This window comes from Symsagittifera roscoffensis, chromosome 5, assembly GCF_963678635.1.
Source record: "Symsagittifera roscoffensis chromosome 5, txSymRosc1.1, whole genome shotgun sequence".
NCBI lineage: Eukaryota > Metazoa > Xenacoelomorpha > Acoela > Convolutidae > Symsagittifera > Symsagittifera roscoffensis.
Window position 1 is genome coordinate 43,810,290 of NC_087066.1, and position 24,866 is coordinate 43,835,155.

At 34.8% G+C, this 24,866-nt stretch overlaps 1 protein-coding gene across 3 annotated transcripts in view; it reads right to left on the bottom strand.

Annotated features, from left to right (window-relative positions):
- The window catches only part of LOC134845612 (beta-1 adrenergic receptor-like), a 144,615-nt gene extending 130,688 nt beyond the window's left edge, over positions 1 to 13,927 (bottom strand). Inside the window, exons 1-2 of one of the 3 annotated variants that reach the window (XM_063862596.1) lie at positions 13,824 to 13,927; positions 12,359 to 13,099 (exon numbers count right to left, since the gene is read on the bottom strand). In XM_063862596.1, coding sequence (XP_063718666.1) covers positions 12,359 to 12,664 — 306 coding nt within the window. In that variant the 5' untranslated portion in view covers positions 12,665 to 13,099; positions 13,824 to 13,927. Of the gene's footprint in view, positions 1 to 12,358; positions 13,467 to 13,823 lie in introns of those variants that run through there. The other 2 variants (XM_063862597.1, XM_063862595.1) reach the window with 2 other exon arrangements.
- Positions 13,928 to 24,866: the final 10,939 nt, after the last annotated feature.

Sequence of the window (24,866 nt, forward strand, 5' to 3'; positions counted from 1 at the left end):
ACAGAATTTGGAAAGAGACCTTTTGACAGCCGAGTAGAGAAGAGAGCTATGTGACAGCAGGCCTCGCGTCAAGGTAGTTAAGAAGGGCCACCAAAGCAGGGATGTTTCACCCAAATTCAAGATGGAACCCGCCCAGATTGCAAATACACCCTACTACAAATCGATGGAACAGCTCGCGAAATTGGCAAATGAGTGGATGATCTGGAAAAGGAAACTGTCTCATGAATAAGGTTGCCGAGCTCTCCGTACCTTGGTGGAGAGAAACCAGCTCTTAGCGGCCTACCTCAGAAATTGCCTAACACCTGGGACTCTGAGATTCAGACAGGACGCCATAGATTCTTCAACAACTAGTACCAAATGTACACTAGAGTCATTGCTTTTATGTAGTCCGAACTCAGTTGAAGTATTCAGGAAAGTGGCAAATCGTAAATCAGGGAAACGATTATTTAAATGCTATGGGGATAAAATTAGCAGAGTTACTCCTTCTACTTATATTACGGCAGCGGGGAAAGTAATTAGGAAAAGTGATATTTTGTTAAGACTTAAAAATCCACAAGTTTCAGGTCTGGGGAAAGGCTGAAAAAACAGAGAAAATTCTCTTCCTCGTCATCATCGGACGAATTTCTGGTCCCAAAAGCATAAGTGCAACAGAAACAATTGGCAGCAACAACTAGACTGGCAGTACCGAAGGGCCCTCAACAAGGAAAATTCCGTGCAATCGCTCCCAGTGTGATTAGATCCAGCACCCCAATTCGAACACCCAGACACGCAATTCCAGTTGTGGACTTAACAAAATCGTCCTCCAGCTCTGGAGGCGTCTTCAATCCTCCGGTGGCGACAACATCGCCGGTCGCCCAACCTTCATGCTTGATAGCCATTCCTATCTCCGTCAAACTCGATAAAAGGTCAGATAAGACCAGGAGGGTAACGATACAACCAGGCGCGGAAGTAGTGTCGGACGCAGCCGGATTAAAGCCGGTTTCATCAGAATACGACCAAGTGACAGAGTCTAACGTCACACCTCAGTCCTGCCCCTTGACGGTCGTTAAACAAACCCCAGAATTCAGCCCTACCAAGACGCCGACCTCACCGCAGAAGATAACTCCTGAGGCTATAGCAGATCAAGATGGGAACGAGTCTTCCTCCTCGAGAACCTCAGGTCGCAGTAAAAGACAGAGACAATTTTATGGCAGTCCCATACGTCATGAGGTCAAAGAAGTTTCGGAAGCACCAATGCCAGGCTTTTCGGGCGGGCTGATGGTTCCGGTGTCGCCTGCAGAGTTATCTTTGTCGCCATCACCAAGAAGACGAAGGAAAGTCTTTAAAAAGAACAAAATATAGCCTCAAAAGTAGGAGACCCAGCTAAAACAAACTAAACTCATACATAAACTCAATTTTTTTTTATCAGAATTTCTGCTGATAGGAAATTTTTGAAGGGGGGAGTGTGGTACGGCGGGTGTGCCTCCCATTATGTAACGTAACGCATTGTGTATTGAAATGATGATAGAGGTCATAATGGTAGCTTGAGTGAGTTGATGTTATTATGTCAAGGCCGGTACTTGCCGACTGAGTCAATGTTTTATGATGAATGAAAATCACTCTCTCGTTATCTGGTGAACGATACAGATATCTCAACATTCTCTATTCTAACAATTCATATTTTATTACAATTACTTTTGTAACTACGAGTCTGTCGGTTGACATTCCACAACTTGGTACAAAAATACCATAGGCCTACCCGTTGAATTAGTTCTTTATAGTTTGCATCAATTCTTTACTAGGTACCATATAGCCCGGGTGGGGGAGGGGTAACTGAATGGATCTTACAACAATTTATTGCTGAAATTTAAAATCAAATCTAGTAATCGATATATTCGATTCAGCGGTCAATAAACCTGAAAAACATTATCAAGCTCATTTAATAAGGAATCCAGTAAAGTTTATATCCATAACTGGGCTATCATTTGACTTTTTCTATTTGGTGCCGTTTTTAGCAAAATGAGATTTGAATTCCCCTGTGGAGGTACTAGCAAACTAGTATTCATTTTTTTGATTTTGCTCTATTTGAATATATTTTTACATAAGCCCGCAGGAGACTGGAGCGCTCAAGTTTATACTTAATTTGGAATTAAAGAAGTTAGACTAAACTGAGACCAAATTGCCACATGTTTTCAGATATTTATGAAATAAAGAGGGTAAATCAAATTTATAATATCAAATTCAACAGGGTTAATCAAATTTAAGAGACTATATCAAACAATATCTTCGATGTTTCAATATACAGTTTTTACTCGTTAACGACAAAAAATTGCTCCATTTCTATGTTTCGATACAAAGTGTTGCGATTTGTGTTTCGATTTGGGGCTGAATGAAATAGATAAAATAGCATAAACTTTGCTAGCTTTATTTAGGTATTATCGTGGGCTTTTTGCCGATTCTGGAAGAGCAATAAGTATCGTGGTTCTGAAAGAGCTATGGATGAAATTTTCGGCATGGCCACTTAGTGGCAGTGGCAGATGCATGACTATTTATTCATTTTCGCTTTTTTAACAAAAAACTGAATAATAGCTAAGTCAATGGTTTTGTTGTGCTCATTTCAAACCAAATTGCTGTATTATAGTATCATCAAAATCTGATTGGCTATTAATGTAATTGAACACCTTTTCAAAGGCCTCATTTTTATGCTATTTGTTCCGACTTTCGATAAGAAAGTAACGGAATATTTGTGCTCGGGGTGGGGTTTTTTTTTCTTCAGACAAATTTCGACTTTTTAACTAGCCATTTTTGACAAAAATTTTTTATATCATTCAAAAGGTATTGTTGTCCTGAGCTTAAATTTGAAAAAATATTTCACCTCTGATCATTTTTCGCAAAGTTATGAGGGTTTAAAGATTGCCATTTTGGCCATTTTGACCAATTTGGGACAATTAACGCGCAATATAATTCGCGCTATTAACGCGTAAGCGAGATTTAATCTGTCTTATAAATCGTTCTAAAATGGTTAAACGAAGCTTGTTTGCCATAATTGATTTGATACAAGGAACGAGATCTATCTTTTTGTAATTTATATGGCGTGTGCGGGATGGTTTTCATAAAACATTTCAAATTTTAGAAAAAAAAAAATCATTTTTTTTTATGTGTAACTGCTGCTCAATAAACCTTAAAAGGCAGTCGGAACATTCAGGGCTTCGCCCTGATACGAGCAGTCTTGTTGTTCCGACTTTCGATACGAAAGTAACGGAATATTTGTGCTCGGGGTGGGTTTTTTTTTCTTCAGACAAATTTCGACTTTTTAACTAGCCATTTTTGACGAATCTTTTTTATATCATTCGAAAGGTATTGTTGTCCTGAGCTCAAATTTGAAAAGATACTTTACCTGTGATCATTTTTTGTAAAGTTACAGGGGTTTAAATATTGCAATTTTGGCCAATTTGGGACAATTAACGCGCGATATTTCGCGCTATTAACGCGTAGGCGGAGAGTTAATCCGTCTTAGAAATTGTTGCAAATTGGTCAAAAGAAGCTTATTTGCCAGAATTGGTTTGTTACAAGGAGCGAAATCTATCTTTTTGTACTTTATATGGCGTGTGGGGGGATGATTTTCATAAAAAATTTCAAATTTTAGAAAAAAAAATTTCGTTTTTCTTATTTCATTGAATTTTTTAATGTTATTACTGCTCCATAAACCTTAAAAGGCAGTCGGAACATTCAGGGCTTCGCCCTGATACGAGCAGTCTTGTTGTTCCGACTTTCGATACGAAAGTAACGGAATATTTGTGCTCGGGGTGGGTTTTTTTTTTCTTCAGACAAATTTCGACTTTTTAACTAGCCATTTTTGACGGAATTTTTTTTATATCATTCGAAAGCTATTGTTGTCCTGAGCTCAAATTTGAAAAGATATTTCACCTGTGATCATTTTTTGTAAAGTTATGGTGGTTTAAAGATTGCCATTTTGGCCAATTTGGGACAATTAACGCGCGATATATTTCGCGCTATTAACGCGTAAGCGGAGATTTAATCCATCTTAAAATCGTTCCAAATTAGTCGAAAGAAGATTATTTGCCATAATTAATTTGTTAAAAGGAGCTAAATTATCTTTTTGTACTTTATATGGCGTGTGGGGGGATGATTTTCATAGAAAATTTCAAATTTTAGAAAAAAAAAGTTTTCATTTTATTTTATTACACTTAATTTTTTGATGTTATTACTGCTCCATGAAACCCTAAAAGGCATTCGGAACATTCAGGGCTTCGCCCTGATACGAGCAGTCTTGTTTATCTTTATGCTCAAATTACGGTCTCCATAAAATTAATCTTTAATGACAAAAAATTGCTTCAATTTCTGCATGATTAAATAATACTTGGTAGATTTGCTTAAAACCAAATTTCTCATATTGCCTGCACTAAAAAAATCCCGCCTCTGCAACAGATCGTTTTAAGGAATAAGCAATTTGTTTTTTTTTGCAAAAAAGGGCATTGTTTAAAAGAATAAAGAATAACCCTTTTCAGTGTTAAGTGGCCGCTATTATAGTCATTTTCTGTATATCTTCAGCTGAGAAGACGAATGAAAAGATTTTCTAGACTGAATCAATAAGGAAATTGCAATCAATGCAATGTTTTGACCTCCCACTAGGGAGTTCATTTGTTCTTAACCCAAACCACCATCTTAACAAGACATTTCAAAAAAAACCCTCGCTGAATGCAAACTTAACTGAAAGTAGCGACTGCTCATTAATCGGGCAAAACTCATATGAAAAATGTGAAGCAATGTGCTCAGAATAATTGGCGCGGTTATCAAAATTCAAGTACGCAATCATTCAAGTTTTTAAAACTTCAATAGCACTTCTTCTTTTAATCAAAAAAGAGAAATGAAATAATGGCTTGTCTTTCAAAACACAATAATGCTTAGCAGAAAAAAAAACAATGAAAACCGATGATAAAATTGCACATGCTGTCGGGGGCGGATTTAGGTGGCACTATTTTAATCTTTGTTACTATTTTACGAAGATTTTTTGGCTACCAGAGCCTTCGCTAATTCTGAATGCGCTTTTGAAACCAAAGTAAACTTGTTTTAAGGGGGAAAAAGGAACATAAAAACACACATTTTTTTCAAGCATTTCTAAAAAGTGCCAAAAACGGAATTTTTGGCCTGTTTCTTCAAAAACTTGCCGGTGGCGCCAAAAACTTTGTGTAAAAAAGGTCTTAATAGTGTTTAGGGATACCTCAGAAAGTCATTTTGGTCAAAAGATACTAAACTTTCGAAAGTATTTTCAAAATCAGCCGCCTCCAGATAATTGTAAATTCGCACCTGCATGTTCACCAAATGACATTTGAAACACGGAATGGCAAACTTCCCGTGCCGATGTTTTGTAGAAAGGAAAATCAACCACCCAGATTGATAAATTTATTGATACTAGAAGTTTTGAGCTATTAAGACCTCAATATACGGTATAATTTATATCGTGAATATATCGTATTATATGGTAAGTATTATATTTTCAAAGGGCGGATTAGATCGATTCATCGGGTAGGGCGACTTGTCTTATTATTTTATATTTGATGCGCAAATGGCCTGTCTGCTCTACTGCTGCATAGTTTTCGAAACAATTGTTTCGACTAATTGCGCTTGCTTGATTATATACATGAATCTCTTAGAAAAATATTCAATTTCTATTTTGAAACAAGGAGAGCGGGTTGCTGTGCAAGTAGCTCAGAGGGTTACGACCACAAAAATACAAAAAATAGGCAGTTTCTTTTTTCGAGTAGGCCATTAGACATAAGTCATAAATTCACGCAAAATCAATAATAATACAAATACTAATTTAGATATATTCGAAATCAGTTTTCCTCGCAGCAAACCGATTGGAAAAATGGAAAAAAAAATCTTTACAAAAAAAACTTCGATTTAATTTGTTTTGTCGAAGTTGCTAAAATAAACTTCAAAAAAGCCTTTTACTGGAAAAAAAATTATAACGACTCAATTTGGATGATAAAAAGACCAATTCAAGCCTGTTATAAGACCTGCACGCTCGTTTCACTCGCTCGATTTTAGACTAAAATTCAATAATTTCAAATCGACTTTTCTCGACACTGGGATTATTTTTTGCATAAATCTAACATTCGTTTGAACCACAACTAAAACTGCTTTAAAAATGACATATGTTCCAAAATCACCGCATGAGTTTTTATGTATAACGGGCCAAGATGGCGGGCAGTGATGGATTTTTTCGGTAACCTAAGATTGACTGATTTCGTAGCTAGTGCCAATAAAGCACATAACCGAGTTTGTTGTTGCGATCATTAAAAACGAGGAGTAACTCTGTCTTTTGTATCATTTTTTATTTTCGTTTTTTTTTCCACGGAAAATCAGGTACCACAAATAATTATCAGGCTACGTTTTTCAAAGCTATATATTTAGATGGGGAATAGTGACGTTAAACGTGGTTTAAACGCCTTCTGTTCCAAAATTATTCAAAGCTGATAATTTAAATTATGCTGAATATTTGATTGAAACGTCTTAGATTCCATTAAAAACGTCGAAAAAAAAACAAATTGATAATTTAATGTTCTGAAAAATAAAAAAATGCTTGCGTCAATTCAAAACCCCCAATGTTTTGACACCAAAAACATTGAGTTTTGAAAGTTATCTTAGCAACTTTGACAAAACAAGAGGTCCAAAAACATCCTAAAAAGACTAAAACATCCTAAATTGATAAATTGCATAATTCTGAAACAAAATAGACTGCTCGCGTCTTTGCAAAACCCTCATCCCTGAGGTCCAAAAAAAATCATAATTATTTAACAAAACTGATCGTATCAGGGCAAAGCTCTGAAAGTTCGAGCGCCTTTTAAGGTCTATGGAGGAGTAATAACATGAAAAAATTAAATATAAAAAATAAAATGACTTTTTTTTTATAATTTGAGATTTTTTGTGGAACCATCCCCCCGCACACCATATGAAGTACACAGTGACAAATTTTCCTCCTGGTAACAAATCATTTGTGGCAAATAAGCTACCTTCAACCAATTTAGAACAATTTCTAGGCGGATTAAATCTCCGCTTATGCGTTAATAGCGCCAAATGTATCGGGCGTTAATTGTCCCAAATTGGCCAAAATGGAAATCTTTAAGCCACCATAACTTCACGAAATTGATCACAGGTAAAAAATCTTTTCAGTTTTGAGCTCAATCAAGACAATAATATCTTTTGAATGATGTAGAAAAACTTTTGTTCAAAATGGATAGTTAAAAAAGACGAAATTTGTCTGAAGAAAAAAAACACACCGAGCACAAATATCTCGTTACTTTTGTTACGAAAGTCGGAACAATAAGAATCATTGAAAAACAATTAATTGTAAACATAATTAAAAAAGTTTGGAAAATCAAAATTGATAAAGTTTCAAGTTTTTTTCAAATGCATGCCTCAAATAACTTGCCTCATACCAAATAGCTAAATGGAAAAGCTTTTGAGCCCAATTGAATCGCCGCCCGAAAATAATAGAACCAAATAAATTGCGTTTCTTGTCCAATTTATTCATTGCAAGTTTTCAAACAGCTCTAAATTTACCAAACATAAACATGGGTGAAACATGTTTATATTTTGTGCTGAAGGCGTTAATATTTTTCAGATGTAAAATTCCATATACACGAAATTGCACTTAAAAAAGCAAAAAGTAGTCAAAAAGTCCAAGGAAAAGCCAAACCCAGCACAAATCCTCTAGCTTTTTTAGAAAGTTGTAACAAAAAATAAGCAATTTATTTGAGCTCAGTTCATGTTAAGCTTGTATGACAAAAAAAAATTTTTCTCAGGTCCAATGGAATCAATTTATCACAAATTGGTCCGTAAATGAAAAACGGGTGTTTCTAGGCACCCAAAAAAATGTGCACATTCAGACCAAAAGTGTAATAATTTCCTTGCAATATATTACTTAGCCTTATCTCGAGTTTATTTGTGCTACTTGGTTTTGCAGTGAAGAAAAACACGATTGAGTCCAATTTTCTTTAACCATTTTGTTGTCGGAACAGTTAGTTATCTTGAAATCGGTTATGTCACTAGCGCCCTAGAGAGAATTAGGAATTGACACTCTCAGCACAGAATCATGATCATCTTTAATAATGACATTCAGAGAAGCTTACACTTTTAATAATATCAGGGGCAGAAAAGTTTTTTAGTTCTACAAAAGCAATATTGAAACAGGCAAAATCCTTTCGAAAATGTTGAACGTTTTGTAGATCAACTAAAGATAAGCTCAATTCGCTTATCAGTTTTCTGTTAAATCTGAACCGCAATATTAAAACAATTAGACCTAATCAGTTTTCAATGCGTGCAATTGGTACAATCGTATCGCAAAACCAAGCTGCCTTGGAGTAAAAGGATCAGGAACAGTTGTTCATAATGAACTTTCTTCCAATCTACAATGATAAAATTATACAAAACCGTAAGCTTTGTCAAACAATTCCAAGCATTTCAAAAACACATTTTTTGGCTAGAAAAATTGTCGGGTCAAAATTTGACAAAGGCAGAAAGTCCCACGGTATTCTTGATATTGGTCTGGGTCCAAAAAAACTCATTATGAATATAAAATATGACCAGTGTTCCTTGTTTCTTTCTGTAAAAGCAATTTTTTGCAATCGTTAAGCAGATTTAGACTTAACTTTAGTTATATGCGCAAATCAACTCTTCTTCGATGTTCACTCTAAATATGCCTGAAAAATAAAATTTTCTACGAATTCTCCCCTGGCACGCACAAAAAAGTTTCACAAAATTTCACTGCAACTCGAACTACAACAGAAAAAAAAACTCATTTTGACATATCACACAGCCAAAAAGTGAAGTTGTGGAACCTGGTTGCAAAAAAAACACAATTAAGCTCGAGCTTCTTTCCAATTTTGTATTCGGATCAGTTAGTAATCCTGCTGTCCATTATGTCTACATTGGGTTTAGCGAAAATCTACTCTCTCACCGCGGTATTAGGATGCGCCACACTGACTTTTGAAATAAATATCAGATCTATGTACTTTTTACGATATGAGAGATAGGAAAATTCTACTCATGCAAAACCAAGCTTGATCACAGCTGAAAACAGTTCGAATACGTTGAGCATTAACGAAAACATGGTTCGACCCGAGGTTGTGGTGCTCAGTAATCGCTTATCAATTTCAGTCTCTTCGAGATGAACTGAATCTCTTCGAGATGGACTTCCTTGCGTTCAGTTGGAATAAGCCGTGTCTCAAAATGCACTAAGACAGTAGCAGATGTAAGGGGAGGTTTTTTTTAACTAACGCTCCTCCCTCCCCCCTCCCCCCTCCCCCACCCCCCTCCCCCTCAGGGTTTCTATCCCCTGACAACCCAAAGGGTCCGCCTTTGCCACTATTTTAAGACATCCATTTTTGGCTGACCGAATCTTTTTGTAAAGGCGCCTTTGACGCTAATGAATACCAAATTTGAGGGGCCAGCGCGTGCCAATAAAAGGCAATTTTTTGTCAAAAATTTCCAAAAAGGGCCAAAAATACAATTTTGCAGACAGTTGTTTTTCTTGAACTTGCCTGCAGCGCAGAAAGTTTGGGTAAAATAGGGTCTCTGCTGTGATTTGGTAGAGCTCGGATAATCAATTTGATTGACCTAAAAAAGTCGACAAAATTCTCGAGAGTTACTGAGATGTAGAAAAATCTGGAGCATTTTTATAAATCAAACTAAAATGGAATGTTTAAAAATAACAACAATTTTTGATCTTTTTTTTCAAGTTCAAACATTGTGAAAGCTATTACTGAACAAATTTTCGGTATAGAATCTGTGAAATTTCTAAACTACCAGTGTTCTTTATTGACATGCCAAGAAAAAAATTGAAGGGAACGCGCGCAAAAACTTTCGTTAATCAAAATGTTGACAATCTTGTATCATGCGTTTTAGAAACGATTTTGAAAAATTCGCCAGCGGCGCAGTTTTATATTGGAGAATTTTATTTGGTGTTTTAGGAGAGCTCAGAAAACCAGAGCCAGAGTCGTCCTAGATTCTGACTATCGTCAAAGTAGAGCAAATGAGGGTGGCATTTGGATTGATTTAGGGTCAACGATAAGCTGATTCATGCTTAAATTTGTACTTACGATAAATTAGTTGCGATTTGAAATAAGAAACAACTTGCTAAAAACAGTTTCCCCGATAAAACCCGCACAAGGCGCCCATGGATCATAGTCGATTATATTGTCATAATATGATCGTTATCTATAAAATTACAAAAAAATGGGTTATAATCCATTAAAAACGAATAATAATCCTAATAAATTTTATGTTAATTTAATCCATAATAATCGATTATCATGATGGGTCGACAGGCGGTCGAATCCCTGAGGGTCGGCAGCGGGTCAAATCCCTGTTAAATCTGACAAGAAATATAAAAACAATTAGACCCAATCAGTTTTCAATGCGTGCAGTTGGTACCAATCGTATCGGAAATTGAAAAAAATGGGCTAAATTATAAAAGGGCTAGGAGCAGTTGTTTATAATAAACTTTTTTCTAAGCTACAAGGATATTATTATACAAAAACGTAAGCTGACTTTGGGTCGGCAGGGTGTCTAATCCCTCAGAGGAAAAACGAAGCCTCTGCCAACCCTCCCCCCCCCCCCCACCCCCCTAAATCCGCCCCTGTTATCATCCATTAAAAATGGATTATATTCTTGAAAATGTTTGTGCCAATATAACCCATTGTGATCTACTATAATCGATTATATTGGATTTTTTCGACAGGTTATTAGGAAATTTACAATTGTTTCCAAAATTAGCTCATTTCCTGTTCAGTGCAGTTGCTACGTATTACATTCCTGATGATACATTTTGTCTCTAGTTTTAAATTCATCCCAGCTTAACACTTCAATTTACTGTTTTTTACCACATCTGGGGGGGGGGGGGGTAAGGTTTGAATAGCGGGGGAACAACTTAATAGTGGAATGGGGGTGGTTGAATGATTAAACCCTCCTCAGTTTAACCCCCCCCCCCTGTTTAACCCCCCCCCCCCCCTCTCTCTCCTCCCAATTTTACCGCAACCGCCATTTGCCACCCTTATAGTTGAACAGGGGGGATGTTTTATTATTAGAATTGGGGAGCGGGGTTAATGATTGAGACTCACCCAGTTTATCCCCCCTCTTTAGTTGCGGGTAGTAAAAAAACTGGAGGAGGTGACATTGAGGCATTTAGTAGAAAATATAGCCTACATTTTGCATTTGTTGCAAAATTTGCAAAGTTTCTGCAAACATAATCGAATTTAGTTCTAAAAACAAATTGATTTAAATTGATTTATAATCGATTATAACGGATTATCTTGGCAAAATATTCAATTTAAATGCCCAAAAAATGGACTACAATCTACCATAATGGGTTATAAGGGATTAAATTTTTTTAGATAATTGATTATAATGCAAGTACAATCGATTTCGGAAACTGATTTTTACAACTTCAGTGGATTATAATGGGATATTTTGGTCTCGGGAATCCATTATAATCAATTATATCAACCGCTATTTGCCACCCTTAGAGTTGAATAGGGGGGAAATTTTATCATTAGTATTGGGGGAGGGGGGTTAATGATTGAGACCCACCCAGTTTATCCCCCCCCCCCCTCTTTAGTTGGGGGTAGTAAAAAAAATTGGAGGAGGTGACGTTGAGGCGTTTAGTATCAGATATGGCCTAAATTTCGTATTTTTTTTTTGCAAAGTTTGCAAAATTTCTGCAAAAATAATCCAATTTATTTCTAAAAATAAAATCATTTATAATCGATTATAGCGAATTATCTTGGCAAAAATATTCGATTTCAATGTCCAAAACAATGGACTAAAATCATTTAATGGATTAAAAGGAATTAAATTTTTTTAGATAATCGATTATAACCACAGTACAATCGATTTCGTGATCTGACTTTTACAACTTTAGTAGATTATAGTAGAATATTTTGGTCTCGGGAATCCATTATAATTAATTTGAGTTCATGGGCGCTCGGTGCGGGATCGGTGGTTAAAGTTGGTTCTCAACTCAAGTATGAGAACCATGTTACTCACGCATGTACACGCCTTCAATGTTTTTTCTTTCGCATGTTGAAAGAAGCTTGTTGTTTCTCGTAAAGCAAATGGTTCTTAAAAAAGCTCTCAGAAAAGTTAGATTTGGTCGAAAAAAAAACTAAGTTAAACTATGCAAAAAAATATGAAGAAGACTTTTTTGGGTTCCCTATGGATGTCAACTTTTCGAGAAGTGGGTCTCACGCCCATTCTGATTTTAGAAATTGTTTTTTACAGGAATTCGCTCCCCTCCGAGATTGAGAACTTTTCTCTTTGGAAAGTCCAAAGCCCTTTTTTTTAAAAAAAAACTTACCATGAGATCAGCACATGCGAGTGAGACTATAAGATAGTTGGTCTTGCTTCTCAGATTATGAACTGTTTTCACCGCCAGAATTGTGATCACGTTTCCCAGAAGGGTTACTATGCTGATCACAAACAACACCATCGCCAGACTGATGTTGTAAATTTTGTCCGCCAACGAAAGTGTTTCGGAATCTGAGACATTTTCCGAATAAAATTGGGGGCTCGAACTTTGAAGCATATCAGAGTCGTAAAAAGTTGACGGTGCTTCTTGCTGCAAGGCAATGGAATTTAAACTTGTCAAGTTCAAGAGTGACATGTTTTTGACGCAATCGTTTTCTGATATAATGTTTATAACGGCTTCGGAACTATTTATATGGGAATTAAAAGATAAAAGGAAAAGAGGTAATTTATTTTTATTGAACTGGAGGTAATAAACTGGAACGAAAGAATTGTTTGATTAGAGTAAAAACTGTTTAGGCTAGACTAGTCTCAAGATATATGCACAATCAAATTGCAGTCACAATTTGAGGACAATAAAAAAAATTGTGTGCTATGAATGAATGAATAAGTGCGAGAAAAACGTAGACCAGCAAGCCAAGCAAATTTTTATATCAGAAAAAAAGATAGTTTTTGGGCGAGTTCGAGTTCGATGGAATGTATAATAATGATAAGATTCCAAGTAGAGCTTACATCTTAATTTGGTTTGCAGATAAGCTTATCGATTTTTCGTCATCTTTTTGTGCGAATTTACCTGTTTTGTTAATCAAAAATTGATCACATGATTTGTCCAAGTTATAAAAATGAGCAAAAATGTTTTTACCTGTAGGGCTCACTAGAAAAGGCGTATACTGTTCATGTGGATTTCAAACAAATTATCCCTAAATAAGCCTGTTATACAACCCAAAATATATAAAACCCTGGGTGGTAAATGCTGTAACTAATAAAAATAAATATATAGTCAAATTAATCTTTATATAAGACGGACAAACACGCTTTAATTATTTTATGAAATTTTGTGCTCTTTTAAGTGTCAAATCGATTAGGAAGACAACGATTGAACTCAAAAGTAAAAATAAAAGCCACCAATCAATTCTGAATTGAATTCTAGCACAGCCTTTATTCGGGCTTACTTTTCCTCAAAAATTCGTATGAAGAAATTCCTTTTAAAATGCTATCAATGATGATAAAACATGTTTAGAATAGTCAATTCTTCCGCTAGCCAATTAAGTCATATTATTGTGAGCCTAAATTTTACTAGTAAAGTTTTCAAGTGAGGCGAAAATGCATCGTTTTTCAACAAAATGTTCAAAAATTTCAGTTTCCTGCGTTTAAATCCTGAGAGGGCGGAAATCAAAAAATATGGCAGTCTTATTGAGTTGAGATTTTACGAGTGGAGACTCTCTCGCCTAGAAGAAAAAAGTGGGTGCGCTAAGCCGGGATTTTTCATCAAATCCTTAAAAAGCGCTGCTATTTACCATGCAGATTGTCCCTCGCGACCTTCTCGTATAATAATACAAAGAACGGATGGTCATCTCAGTCTATTGATGACAAAATTGAAGCGCTAAGTTATAAAATAAAAAACTGAGACAGAATGACGAAAAAAGCTGATTGGTTTATTTTAAAGTAAATTTTAAAAATTACATGCAACAATAATCGAATGGAAAATCGCAATATGTCCACCAAAAACTTATTAATCCCCTGCTAAAAAGATAAGCATAAAAACGAAAATTGTTGTTGCCTTTTTTTGCTAAACTCGTCAAAATTATCCTTTTAAAAGTCTGGATGTTTTATTATCTGCCAAATGTACAATGAGTTATTTCATAAAACTGACTTTGCTTAAAAAAAAACGTTTTAGCATCTGCTGTCTTGCAAAACTGTTGAAAATTCGAGATATCAAGCCATTTGTGCAACTTTTTTTTCCATCGCGTGACTTAAAATTGCTCCCAATATCTCTTTTGATCAGCGTAGTAAAACGATATGTCAGCACACGCGGTTTTTCGCTTGAAAAAAATGAAAAACTGATCGAAATATGATGAAAAGGAAAAAAAACTTGCTAAATTTGATGAATCAGGGAATACGATTTGGTATAAGATTTGGTATAAGATTGAATCAGAATAGGATTCGTCTCAACAAAGAAACACTCAAACTGGGAGATCAAAATAAATGAATCTTTTTGGCAGATAGTTTGAGCAAATATCCTCAAAAGAAAATTCTGTAATAGCTTACATATGTGCCAACTTTTGATATATTCGTTAACAACTCAAAATTGTTTAACTAGTGTTTTTCAAATTCTTCACCAAAGTGATCAAATTTGCGGTTCTATTTACATTTAAATTAGATTCATTTGTAAAATAATATTACATTTTAGTTTTCTAAAATTGCATTTTTTCAAAGTCCTTGTTCTTTGAGGAGAATTGTTTGAGGATTGCTTATCTTTGCCAGGAGGATTCATTTTTTTCATCTATTCGTCAGAGTGCCAGTTTTTGTTTCTTCATCGAGAAGAATATAAAAACAATAATAATCATAATAATCATAATAAGTTGTTTGCAATGTAGATTCCATTCACTGTGAAAATTAGTAGATTTACAACCAAATGAAATCTCATTGCGGGAGCGCCGTGAAAATTGGCAGCCGGTTTTCAGGCGGCTCTGATCTTGCTATGACTTCTGTTGGTTTGTAAAATCGATAGTTAATCAATAAATAAAAAAAATGATTTGGTGAAAATAAACAAAAAAAAATTTGAATCAAAAAAGTAGAAATTTCAGCAGTATGCCTACCCTTGACAGCAAAATTCCTTTTAAATACTATTTCTATTCAAAAATGAGTTTAACCAGTTGATCATTTCCTAGCATAAAAATGTCCAAAAACTCATGATTAAAAACTTGTAATTGCGAAATCTGGGTAGTTTTTTGAACAAGTTGAAAAGTTTTCCAATTCAAACATTTATCAAAGTTTTTTTTATTACTCTTTGAATGCACAGGTATCTACCTAGCTTAAGTTTTTTATTGAAAATTGTATTCAATTTTTTTTCAGTTACAGCTTCCTGGATTATGGCTGATGTGCACTCTTTTCTCACAACCTTACCTAGTAACTTTAATAACTCATAGATATGTATTTCCTTCACAAAGTATAATTTTCGTTTTTGTCTTATTTCTACTACGCTCTCATTTCTTCTCTTAAAACAAATAATTTTCAAAAATTGTTTGATTTTAAGTTCAATTGTTTCTAATTAGTTTTGTCTGTTGGCGCATAAGCCAAAACGCCGCACTGTAAAATGGGTTTCACATAAGCGCTATATGCTTTCACTAGGTGATCTTTACCTAGAATTTTTCTTAACCTGTAATACATACCACAAAATTTCGACAATTTTTTTTAAATTTTTGTAATATGATCAAAAAAGTGAAGCTAAAAACCATTTTAAACAGCTAAGTTAAGGAACGATTGTTTCTCTTTAATAGTTATTCCTTTCATTTTTCTGTCTGGTCTTCCGCTGCTCTTCTTGGTTACTATCATATTTTCTTAACTTCGTTTAAGCATTTAGGGTCCGCTTGTTTTTTTCTTACGAACCTTCCAGCCAAACTTTCCCATGCTTCACATATTTTTGTTTGAGCATAGCCCTACTGGGAACAATACACTTTTTAAAGAATAATTTGCAAGGTTTCAGCCGGTAATTTGTATCTCTTGTATTTGAAAGCATAACTATTTTCCAAATTTGGCATTTTGCCGGTTGCTGTGGAAGTAACACATAATATTCCGACCATCTCATTAAGTTTGTTTTTAAATCAAATTGCGTCACTTTTGGTGTGATATGAGGATCTAAACAAAAGCTAAAAGTTGTGATAGTAAAGACCTTTTGGAGTTAGGACAATAGAACAGTTTTTTTCCTAAAATGTATAGAAAGGTAAAAAACAATAATATAAGCAAAATAAAACGATAAAAATTTTGCCAGGCAACAATATCATTTTAAAACAAAAAACTAAAAAGTTTAAGGAAGTTATGTGTATCCTTTTTAGCTAAGATTTGTAAATAAATTTCAAAATAATTGTTTTGCAAATTCAAACAAGAACAGATGGTTGCTTTGCAAGCAGCATATAATATTCCGACCATCTCTTTCAGTTTTTTTTTCAAACTGCGATATTTTTGTTTTCGATAAGATGAAAAATTCTACATAAAAGCAGGGAACTTTGATACAAAGTAGTTTGGGATTGGGAAAATAGGACAATTTGTTACGTATAAAAAAGTAAAACCAAAAAACAATACAAAATTTTACTAAAAAAAACATCATTGCCGGGGAACAAAAATTTTTAAAGCAAAATCTTATGTTCCAGCAAACAATTCGTACCCTTTCCAGCAAAAATTGATCATCAAACTTTATATGAGAAGTTTTGAAAAATAAACAAGACTGCTCTTATCAGGGCAAAGCCTTGAATGTTCCGACTACCTTTTAAGGTCTAAGGAGCTGCAATAACATAAAAAATAAGTAAAATAAGCATAACATAAAGTATGTAATAAAATAAAATGAATTTTTTGTTCTAAAATTTGAGATTTTTTGTAAAAATCATCTCCCTACACGCCATAGAAAGTACAAAAGGATATATTTTGCCGCTTTTAACAAATCAAAAACGGCAAATAAGCTACTTTCTGCTAATTTGGAACGATTTCTAAGACGGATTAAATCTCCGCTCACGAGCTAATAGCGCGAAATATATCGCGCGTTAATTGTCCCAAATTGGCCAAAATGACAATCTTTAAACCCCCATAATTTTGCAGAAAAAGATCACAGGTGAAATATGGTCTATGTTGATGATGAAGCGTACACCGAAAAAAAATGTCATATTATTTGAAAAAAGCAATGAAAAATTATCATTTTCAACACTGAATTTTGTTCTGAAATTTATTTCTAAAAACAAAACATGATAATAAAGTGCAACAAAAGCGAACTATTGAAGTTTAAAAACAAATATTTTCTTCCATACTTTTTTCGGGATAAATTGTACATAGGGTAACCAACCAGTTCTAGATAAGATAGAACGTAAAATAAAGTTCTCAGCGTCGCTTCAACCGGTTGAGCTACCTTCTAAAATTCGTACTCTCATTGCGATATCTGATTTTTCGTGGAGAATACAAATCTCCTCTGAACAAGAATTGCTGCATGAGACTTTAGTTCTGTCTTGTTTATTACAAAGTTCCTCACCTTTTCTTTCAAGATGATCGGAACAATAATTGCTGCAAGTGAAACTTGAGGCAACATGAGAAACTTGATAACCACAGCCAAAACTTGTGGGGTCTAAAAAAGACTTCGTATAGCAAATGACGAAAATTGAAAAATTTGGTTGCTGTTGGGCTCGGATGCAACCCAAAAACTCAGGACAGGAGGCTCTTTTCCAGTTCCCCCCCTTTCAAATTCAACTTTGAAAGCTTATTTAACCTTGTCATAATGCAATGAAAGCATAACTTTTTTCCAAATTTGGCATTTTGCCGGTTGCTGTGTAAGTAACACTTAATATTCCGACCATCTTATTAAGTTTGTTTTTAAATCAAATTGCGTCATTTTTGGTGTGATATGAGGATCTAAACAAAAGCTAAGAGTTGTGATAGTAAAGACCTTTTGGGGTTAGGACAAAAGAACAGTTTTTTTCTTAAAATGTATAGAAAAGTAAAAAACAATAATATAAGCAAAATAAAACGATAAAAATTTTGCCAGGCAACAATACCATTTTAAAACAAAAAATTAAAAAGTTCAAGGAAGTTATGTGTATCTTTTTTAGCTAAGATTTGTAAATAAATTTCAAAATAATTGTTTTGCAAATTCAAACAAGAACAGATGGTTGCTTTGCAAGCAGCATATAATATTCCGACCATCTCTTTCAGTTTTTTTTTCAAACTGCGATATTTTTGTTTTCGATAAGATGAAAAATTCTACATAAAAGCAGGGAACTTTGATAAAAAGTAGTTTGGGATTGGGAAAATAGGACAATTTGTTACGTATAAAAAAGTAAAAAAAAAAACAATTCAAAATTTTACTAAAAAAAACATCATTGCCGGGGAACAAAAATTTTTAAAGCAAAATCTTATGTTCCAGCAAACAATTCGTACCCTTTGCAGCAACAATTGATCATCAAATTTTATATGAGAAGTTTTGAAAAATAAACAAGACTGCTCGTATCAGGGCAAAGCCTTGAATGTTCCGACTACCTTTTAAGGTCTAAGGAGCTGCAATAACATAAAAAAATAAGTAAAATAAGCATAACATAAAATATGTAATAAAACAAAATGAATTTTTTTTTCTAAAATTTGAGATTTTTTGTAAAAATCATCTCCCTACACGCCATAGAAAGTACAAAAGGATAGATTTCGCCGCTTTTAACAAATCAAAAACGGCAAATAAGCTACTTTCTGCCAATTTGGAACGATTTCTAAGACGGATTAAATCTCCGCTTACGAGTTAATAGCGCGAAATATATCGCTCGTTAATTGTCCCAAATTGGCCAAAATGGCAATCTTTAAACCCCCATAATTTTGCAAAAAAAGATCACAGGTGAAATATGGTCTATGTTGATGATGAAGCGTACACTGAAAAAAAAATGTCATATTATTTGAAAAAAGCAATGAAAAATTATCATTTTCAACACTGAATTTTGTTCTGAAATTTATTTCTAAAAACAAAACATGATAATAAAATGCAACAAAAGCGAACTATTGAAGTTTAAAATCAAATATTTTCTTCCATACTTTTTTCGGGATAAATTGTACATAGGGTAACCAACCAGTTCTAGATAAGATAGAACGTAAAATAAAGTTCTCAGCGTCGCTTCAACCGGTTGAGCTACCTTCTAAAATTCGTACTCTCATTGCGATATCTGATTTTTCGTGGAGAATACAAATCTCCTCTGAACAAGAATTGCTGCACGAGACTTTAGTTCTGTCTTGTTTATTACAAAGTTCCTCACCTTTTCTTTCAAGATGATCGGAACAATAATTGCTGCAAGTGAAACTTGAGGCAACATGAGAAACTTGATAACCACAGCCAAAACTTGTGGGGTCTAAAAAAAACTTCGTATAGCAAATGACGAAAATTGAAAAATTTGGTTGCTGTTGGGCTCGGATGCAACCCAAAAACTCAGGACAGGAGGCTCTTTTCCAGTTCCCCCCACTTTCAAATTCAACTTTGAAAAGCTTATTTAACCTTGTCATAATGCAATGAAATTTGGCGTGGTGAACAAATCAACAACTGTGAACAGATTTGTTCTTCATACTTTGCAGCGTAACATCACGCATTTAGCCGTAATAACACGTAAAACAAACATAAAACTCGGTATTTTGAAAGGTGGGTGGAAACTGGAAAAGAGCCGGACAGGATACATTTGGCGATTAAATACATGGCCCACTGTTTGAATTAATGGCCCATTGTTTATTTGAAAGCTGCAAACATTTTTTTTTAAAAAAGCTAAATTTTTAATCAAAATAAACAAGTTACCAAATTAAAATTTAATCAGATAAAATTTGCATCTCATTGTCCTTAATCAATTCAATATTGATATAGACTCGCAGCTTCGAGGTAGTATATAAAAATTTTTAATTCGGCGCTGATAATAGCTACTGGTTTGTTTATTGCTCATCAAACACTCACACGCACACACACACACACAGGTTGTGCGAGATATTTCACAAACTCTCAAGGATTTTTTAAATCAAACAAATGTGTCTCTTCTCCGAAAATTATACTTTTCGAAAGCAACCATTCCTTTTTTCTGGTTTTTTGATGTAAAAAGTTTGTTGTAAAGATTTTACTTTTTTAGATAACGCAGACGCGGTGACTCCATATGCGATGACTCCATTCTGATTACTCCATTCATGAAGCCATAACTCACAATCCCCGAGAATAAGTACTCGTTCGGCATCCTCTATACCGCTGCCGAAAAAGCAGAAGCTCTCGAATCGTTTCTTTTCGGTATTTCAAAATGCCTATCAACAATTGGTGGGGCGAAGGGCATTTCCACAGTTTTTGTCTTCTTAGAGCCTTGTTTGTTGCAGATCGAAAGCTAATTGCACTGCTTTTTTTCACGGATTGCCGTTAGGTTGCAATTACACTGATGTTAACCGCCACTTGTTGGATTTTGGTGTCTTGTTTCATCTTTTGAACCTGATTTTGTGCTCCATATTGACCAAGGAAGACTTCGTGACTGTGAACATTGCGCGAGGAAGTCAGATCGTGGCCAAAGCGGATAGCTGTCATCTTGCACTTGTGGAAGTGCCATCCTAAATATTTGCACTTTTCGTTTCCTTTTTTCGCTTCAGGCTTCTTGGTATATGCATGGCCATCATTTACAAAAGAACGACCATTGCGTCACGATGAACCTCAAGAACTTTTACTCATTTCATTTTTGTTGCAATTATGAGTAAAAAATACACAGAAAGAAACAGTGTTTGCATTCATTCTAGTCTTTAGTGTAAAAATTAATAATAATACTTAATTAATTGTGATAAAATATAATCTAAAGGCAAATATTTAAATTGCAACTTAACAACAATTAGCTTGAATTTGGGACTCAATTGAGTCCTAAAAACTGGCCTTAATTGAATTCCCACGTGCAGTTTAAAAAAAATTTATTTCAGTATTTGACTAATTGCGACACAATTGAGCCTAAATTAAGTTAGCACCGGGTAAATTAGAAATTAGGGCGACAGAGCATCAGCCAAATTGGGACATAGTTTTAAATGATATATTTTTACGTAGTAACGAATATACCCCTTCAGTAAAATGGGATAATTAGGAAGATCCCGAAAAACTTTTAAAAGTTATTGTTTTTCACACATTTCACAATTTGCGCGGCAATCAGTGTTCGGTTCAAGCCATTACAAGTCCTACTAGCGGTGGATCTAGGACCCTTGCGATAGGGGGAGGGGGCTGATTTTCGGAAAACAGGCGATAAGCGTTTAACAGGATTCCTTAAAAATAATTTTTTAAATTAGTGTCAAAAGAGGCTCTTTGGGTCGGCTGGGGTCGAATCCTTGAAGCGGTTCAAACCCTCCTCGCCCCTTCTGTAACTCCGCCCCTGGATCGGGGCGAGTTATGACTGACCAGAAATCATTAGATAAGGAATTTCATTTGCTTGCTGATAGCTGATTTTCTCATTTTTTTATATCTCAGAAATGTGAGTTTCAATTTAGAAGGGTTCTTCTTGTTTTGTTTTTCTGTGGAAAAAAACTTTCCAAATTATGCTAATCAATACATTTTCATGGTTTCAAATTCTTATGCTAGTAGAGTCTTATGCTAGTCGAGGACCGTAGAGAGAAATTCTTAATTTCTGACCTGAAATGATTTATACCTAATCTAATTTCAGGTCAGAAATTCTGTTTGAATAGTTTATTTAAATTAAAGAGGGATTTTCTGAAAAATCTTTAGTTCTCATCTTAAATCTGGTCGGGAAATAGCTAAATCTAAGCTATTTCTAGCTAAAAAAAATCTCCTGGTGTGTCTAGAGCCCCTATCCTTTAGTTTTCTAGGCTGTTGTTTTAACCACTATGCTAGAGTCCTTGATGAAGATTGATAGTTTTAGCAGTTTATGTTTGCATTGTATAGCTACTGTTATTATGTATACTCGAAGTATGTTTATCTCGTTGCGGTTGAGCAGTGAACTGTTTGTGATTATTTCTATTCAGAACTGTTTATTTCTAAGCTAGAAAAGAAATAGACCTTTTCTGCACAGAAAATACGCAAAAACTAGATAAACTATATAAAATTTCTATCTAGACAAACAGCCTCCGTTGGATACGGGGGGTCACCGAGGTGGCAGCTGAAACAAAATTTAAGGAACATTTCGACAAAAAATGGCATTGTGGTAATTTCTATTGATTTCTAGGAGGGAGTTTACTGATAATAGTCGGATAAACTGCGCCACTAATTTTGAAATGGGACAAAGCAACAAGGGCGCGCAATTTGGCCAGTAATTCATGTCAGTAAACCAAATAGGCGACGATGATTAGATTTTAGATGGAAAGACAAGGCAATATAGAGGAGATAAGAAAGTTTCTTCCCCTCGGAAATTATAATCAATGAGCCGGACTGAGTCGAAAATGACCCGTGAAAAACAAACGTTATAAGTTTCCGCTTACAAGTGCAAGATAAGGCCGAAAAATTCACTATCATTCTTTCTTTCTATAAAAAAAAAACCTCGACTTTGGGTATGATTGGTCAGGTAATTTTCCCGTTGTGGATACAAATTACTGGTAAATTTTTGAGATGATGAAAGACTTATATCAGCCTTCGCCGAAACATGAGATGGACTTTGTAAAAACCTCATACAGCATTTGTTTCGCACTTGCTTTTTTTACAGTGAAAACTGAACTGCAATCTAATAGAAGCGAATCCAGCGAAAAACCTGAGCGATTGCTCCCCAAATAGGGATAACACTAGACAGTCTAGCAACTGAATTTTGACGAGACAGTCTAGCAACTTCTGTAATCCGGGTTTTATATTCCATGGAAGCAGAGATACCAGGCTACCAATTTCCAGTGCAGGTGCGGATCTATCTAGGACTTTCTCGAGGGGGGGATTTTCAAAAAATGTTCAAAATTTTGTCGACCATTTTTTTAGGTCGGCCAAATTGATTTTCCGAGCTCTGCCAAAGCAGCCAAAAGTCCCTGTTCCGGGCAAAGTTTCTGCGCCGCAGGAAAGGCGTTAAAATGCACTTTTAGGCACTTTTTGGAAAATTAAAGGCCCTTGAGTTTTATTATCACTTTTAGGTGATTAAAATGCACTTTTAGGCCCTTGAGTTTTATTATCAAACAGCTCCCCAGGATCCCAAAATAAACGCCGCAAGAATCAGTACAAAAGTGTTCACTCTTAAGAATGTCGTTTCATTTGAAAGTATCGTGTTTTTACTCGACAAATTCTCAGAAAAAGGAACACGAGAGCTACTTGAAATTTCAAGTAAAACATCTGAATTTTGAAGCGTTTATATTCAAAGTAGCAACGAGAGGAAACCAATTGGAAACCAAAAAATCACTTTGAAGTATACGGTAAGAATGGTCTTGTGATTTCGGCTATGCAGCTTGATTGCTCGCTTCTAACAACTCTTTCAATTAAGAATGAGTTCAGGTAGTCATTGATGTTTTTGTGATGAAATTCACTTCTTTGGAGTTGAAAAAAAACCTTCGGATGTTTTTGGCTGAGCATAAGAAGTCGGTCTGCTAACTTTTCAAAAATTTGACTATGTTTTGTTTTTTAACATTTTTTGTCGTCCACATCGTGTGCTTTTTGATAATTGTTGGACAATTTTATTCTGGTCTCTTAATGCATAAATGTTCAATGCTAACAGTTGAACATATATCCAATATTTGACCAAAAAACAATTGTCTGACAAATTCGATGCGATGTGCACGACAAAAATTGTTAAAACATAAACAGTCGACGAAGTTTCAACGCTACAAAATTGCCAAATCAGCTTTTTTTCACAAAAAGTAAGTATCTTAACTTGCATTTGATCAATTGAGGCTGAGATTTTTTTTCAAGGACACTTTTTGAAAACATCTAACTTTAGTTATCTAATTTTTGAGTTCATGTCACATATAAATCTAGTTAATGCCGCCAGTGAACTTTTAGTTTTCCAAAAAAAATTCGGGTCGCAAAACAAGTCAGGCAGATGGAAAACTCTCGATAGGTTGAAATATCTTGGAAAAATCCACGATAATGATGTCAAATTGTGAGGAACTGAGTGAACTCAATTTAAACAGTTCGATAAGTTATTGGGTGCTGGCTTACAATAGGACCCCCTTTGTATTATTTTGAGATATCCAATTTTGGCTGACTGACCCTTTTTTCAGTAAAACACTAAAATTGAGGGGGAGCGCGCCGAAAAAACAAATTGAGGGGGAGCGCGCCGAAACGCACTTTTTGGCATTTTTTGCGGTGAACAAAAATTAGCCAAAGCAGGGTCTCTTTATCCTAGATAAAGACCTTGTGCAACCAGTTTTTTGTGCAACTAGTTACTTAAATTGAATTACTAGTAGTTCACCTAGTTATTTGATTTGAATTTTTTCCCTGAAAAATAATAATTACTAACCAATCATGATCCATGACTAAATCTCATTGTTGATTTGTAAAATTGAAACCCTAGTGGTTCAGAGAATTAATAATAGAGATTAAAATCAGTTGATTTCTTCTCTCCTCTAACTGCGCCATAAGTTTCTAGATCTATTGAGAGTAGGAAATATAATAGCAAGATTAGGAGCGGTATTAGACCAAGGAGTTGCACTACTCCATGGGAAGACCACCCCGGACCTTAACTACCTAGATCCACCCCTGGGTTTATCTATATATCTAGTGTTAAACCTAAGTTTTTTATCTTTTTTTTCGAAGCTCCATTTTTTTGCGCCCTGAGTGCAATGTCTTTTTCGTGTCAATTTCTTCTTTTTAACTATGTCAATAAGTGACAATTTTAGCGTCTCCGAAGCTGAAAAGTGAGACACACTCGTTTCCAAGAACAAGTTCTATGCGAAGATATACTTCTTGAAAG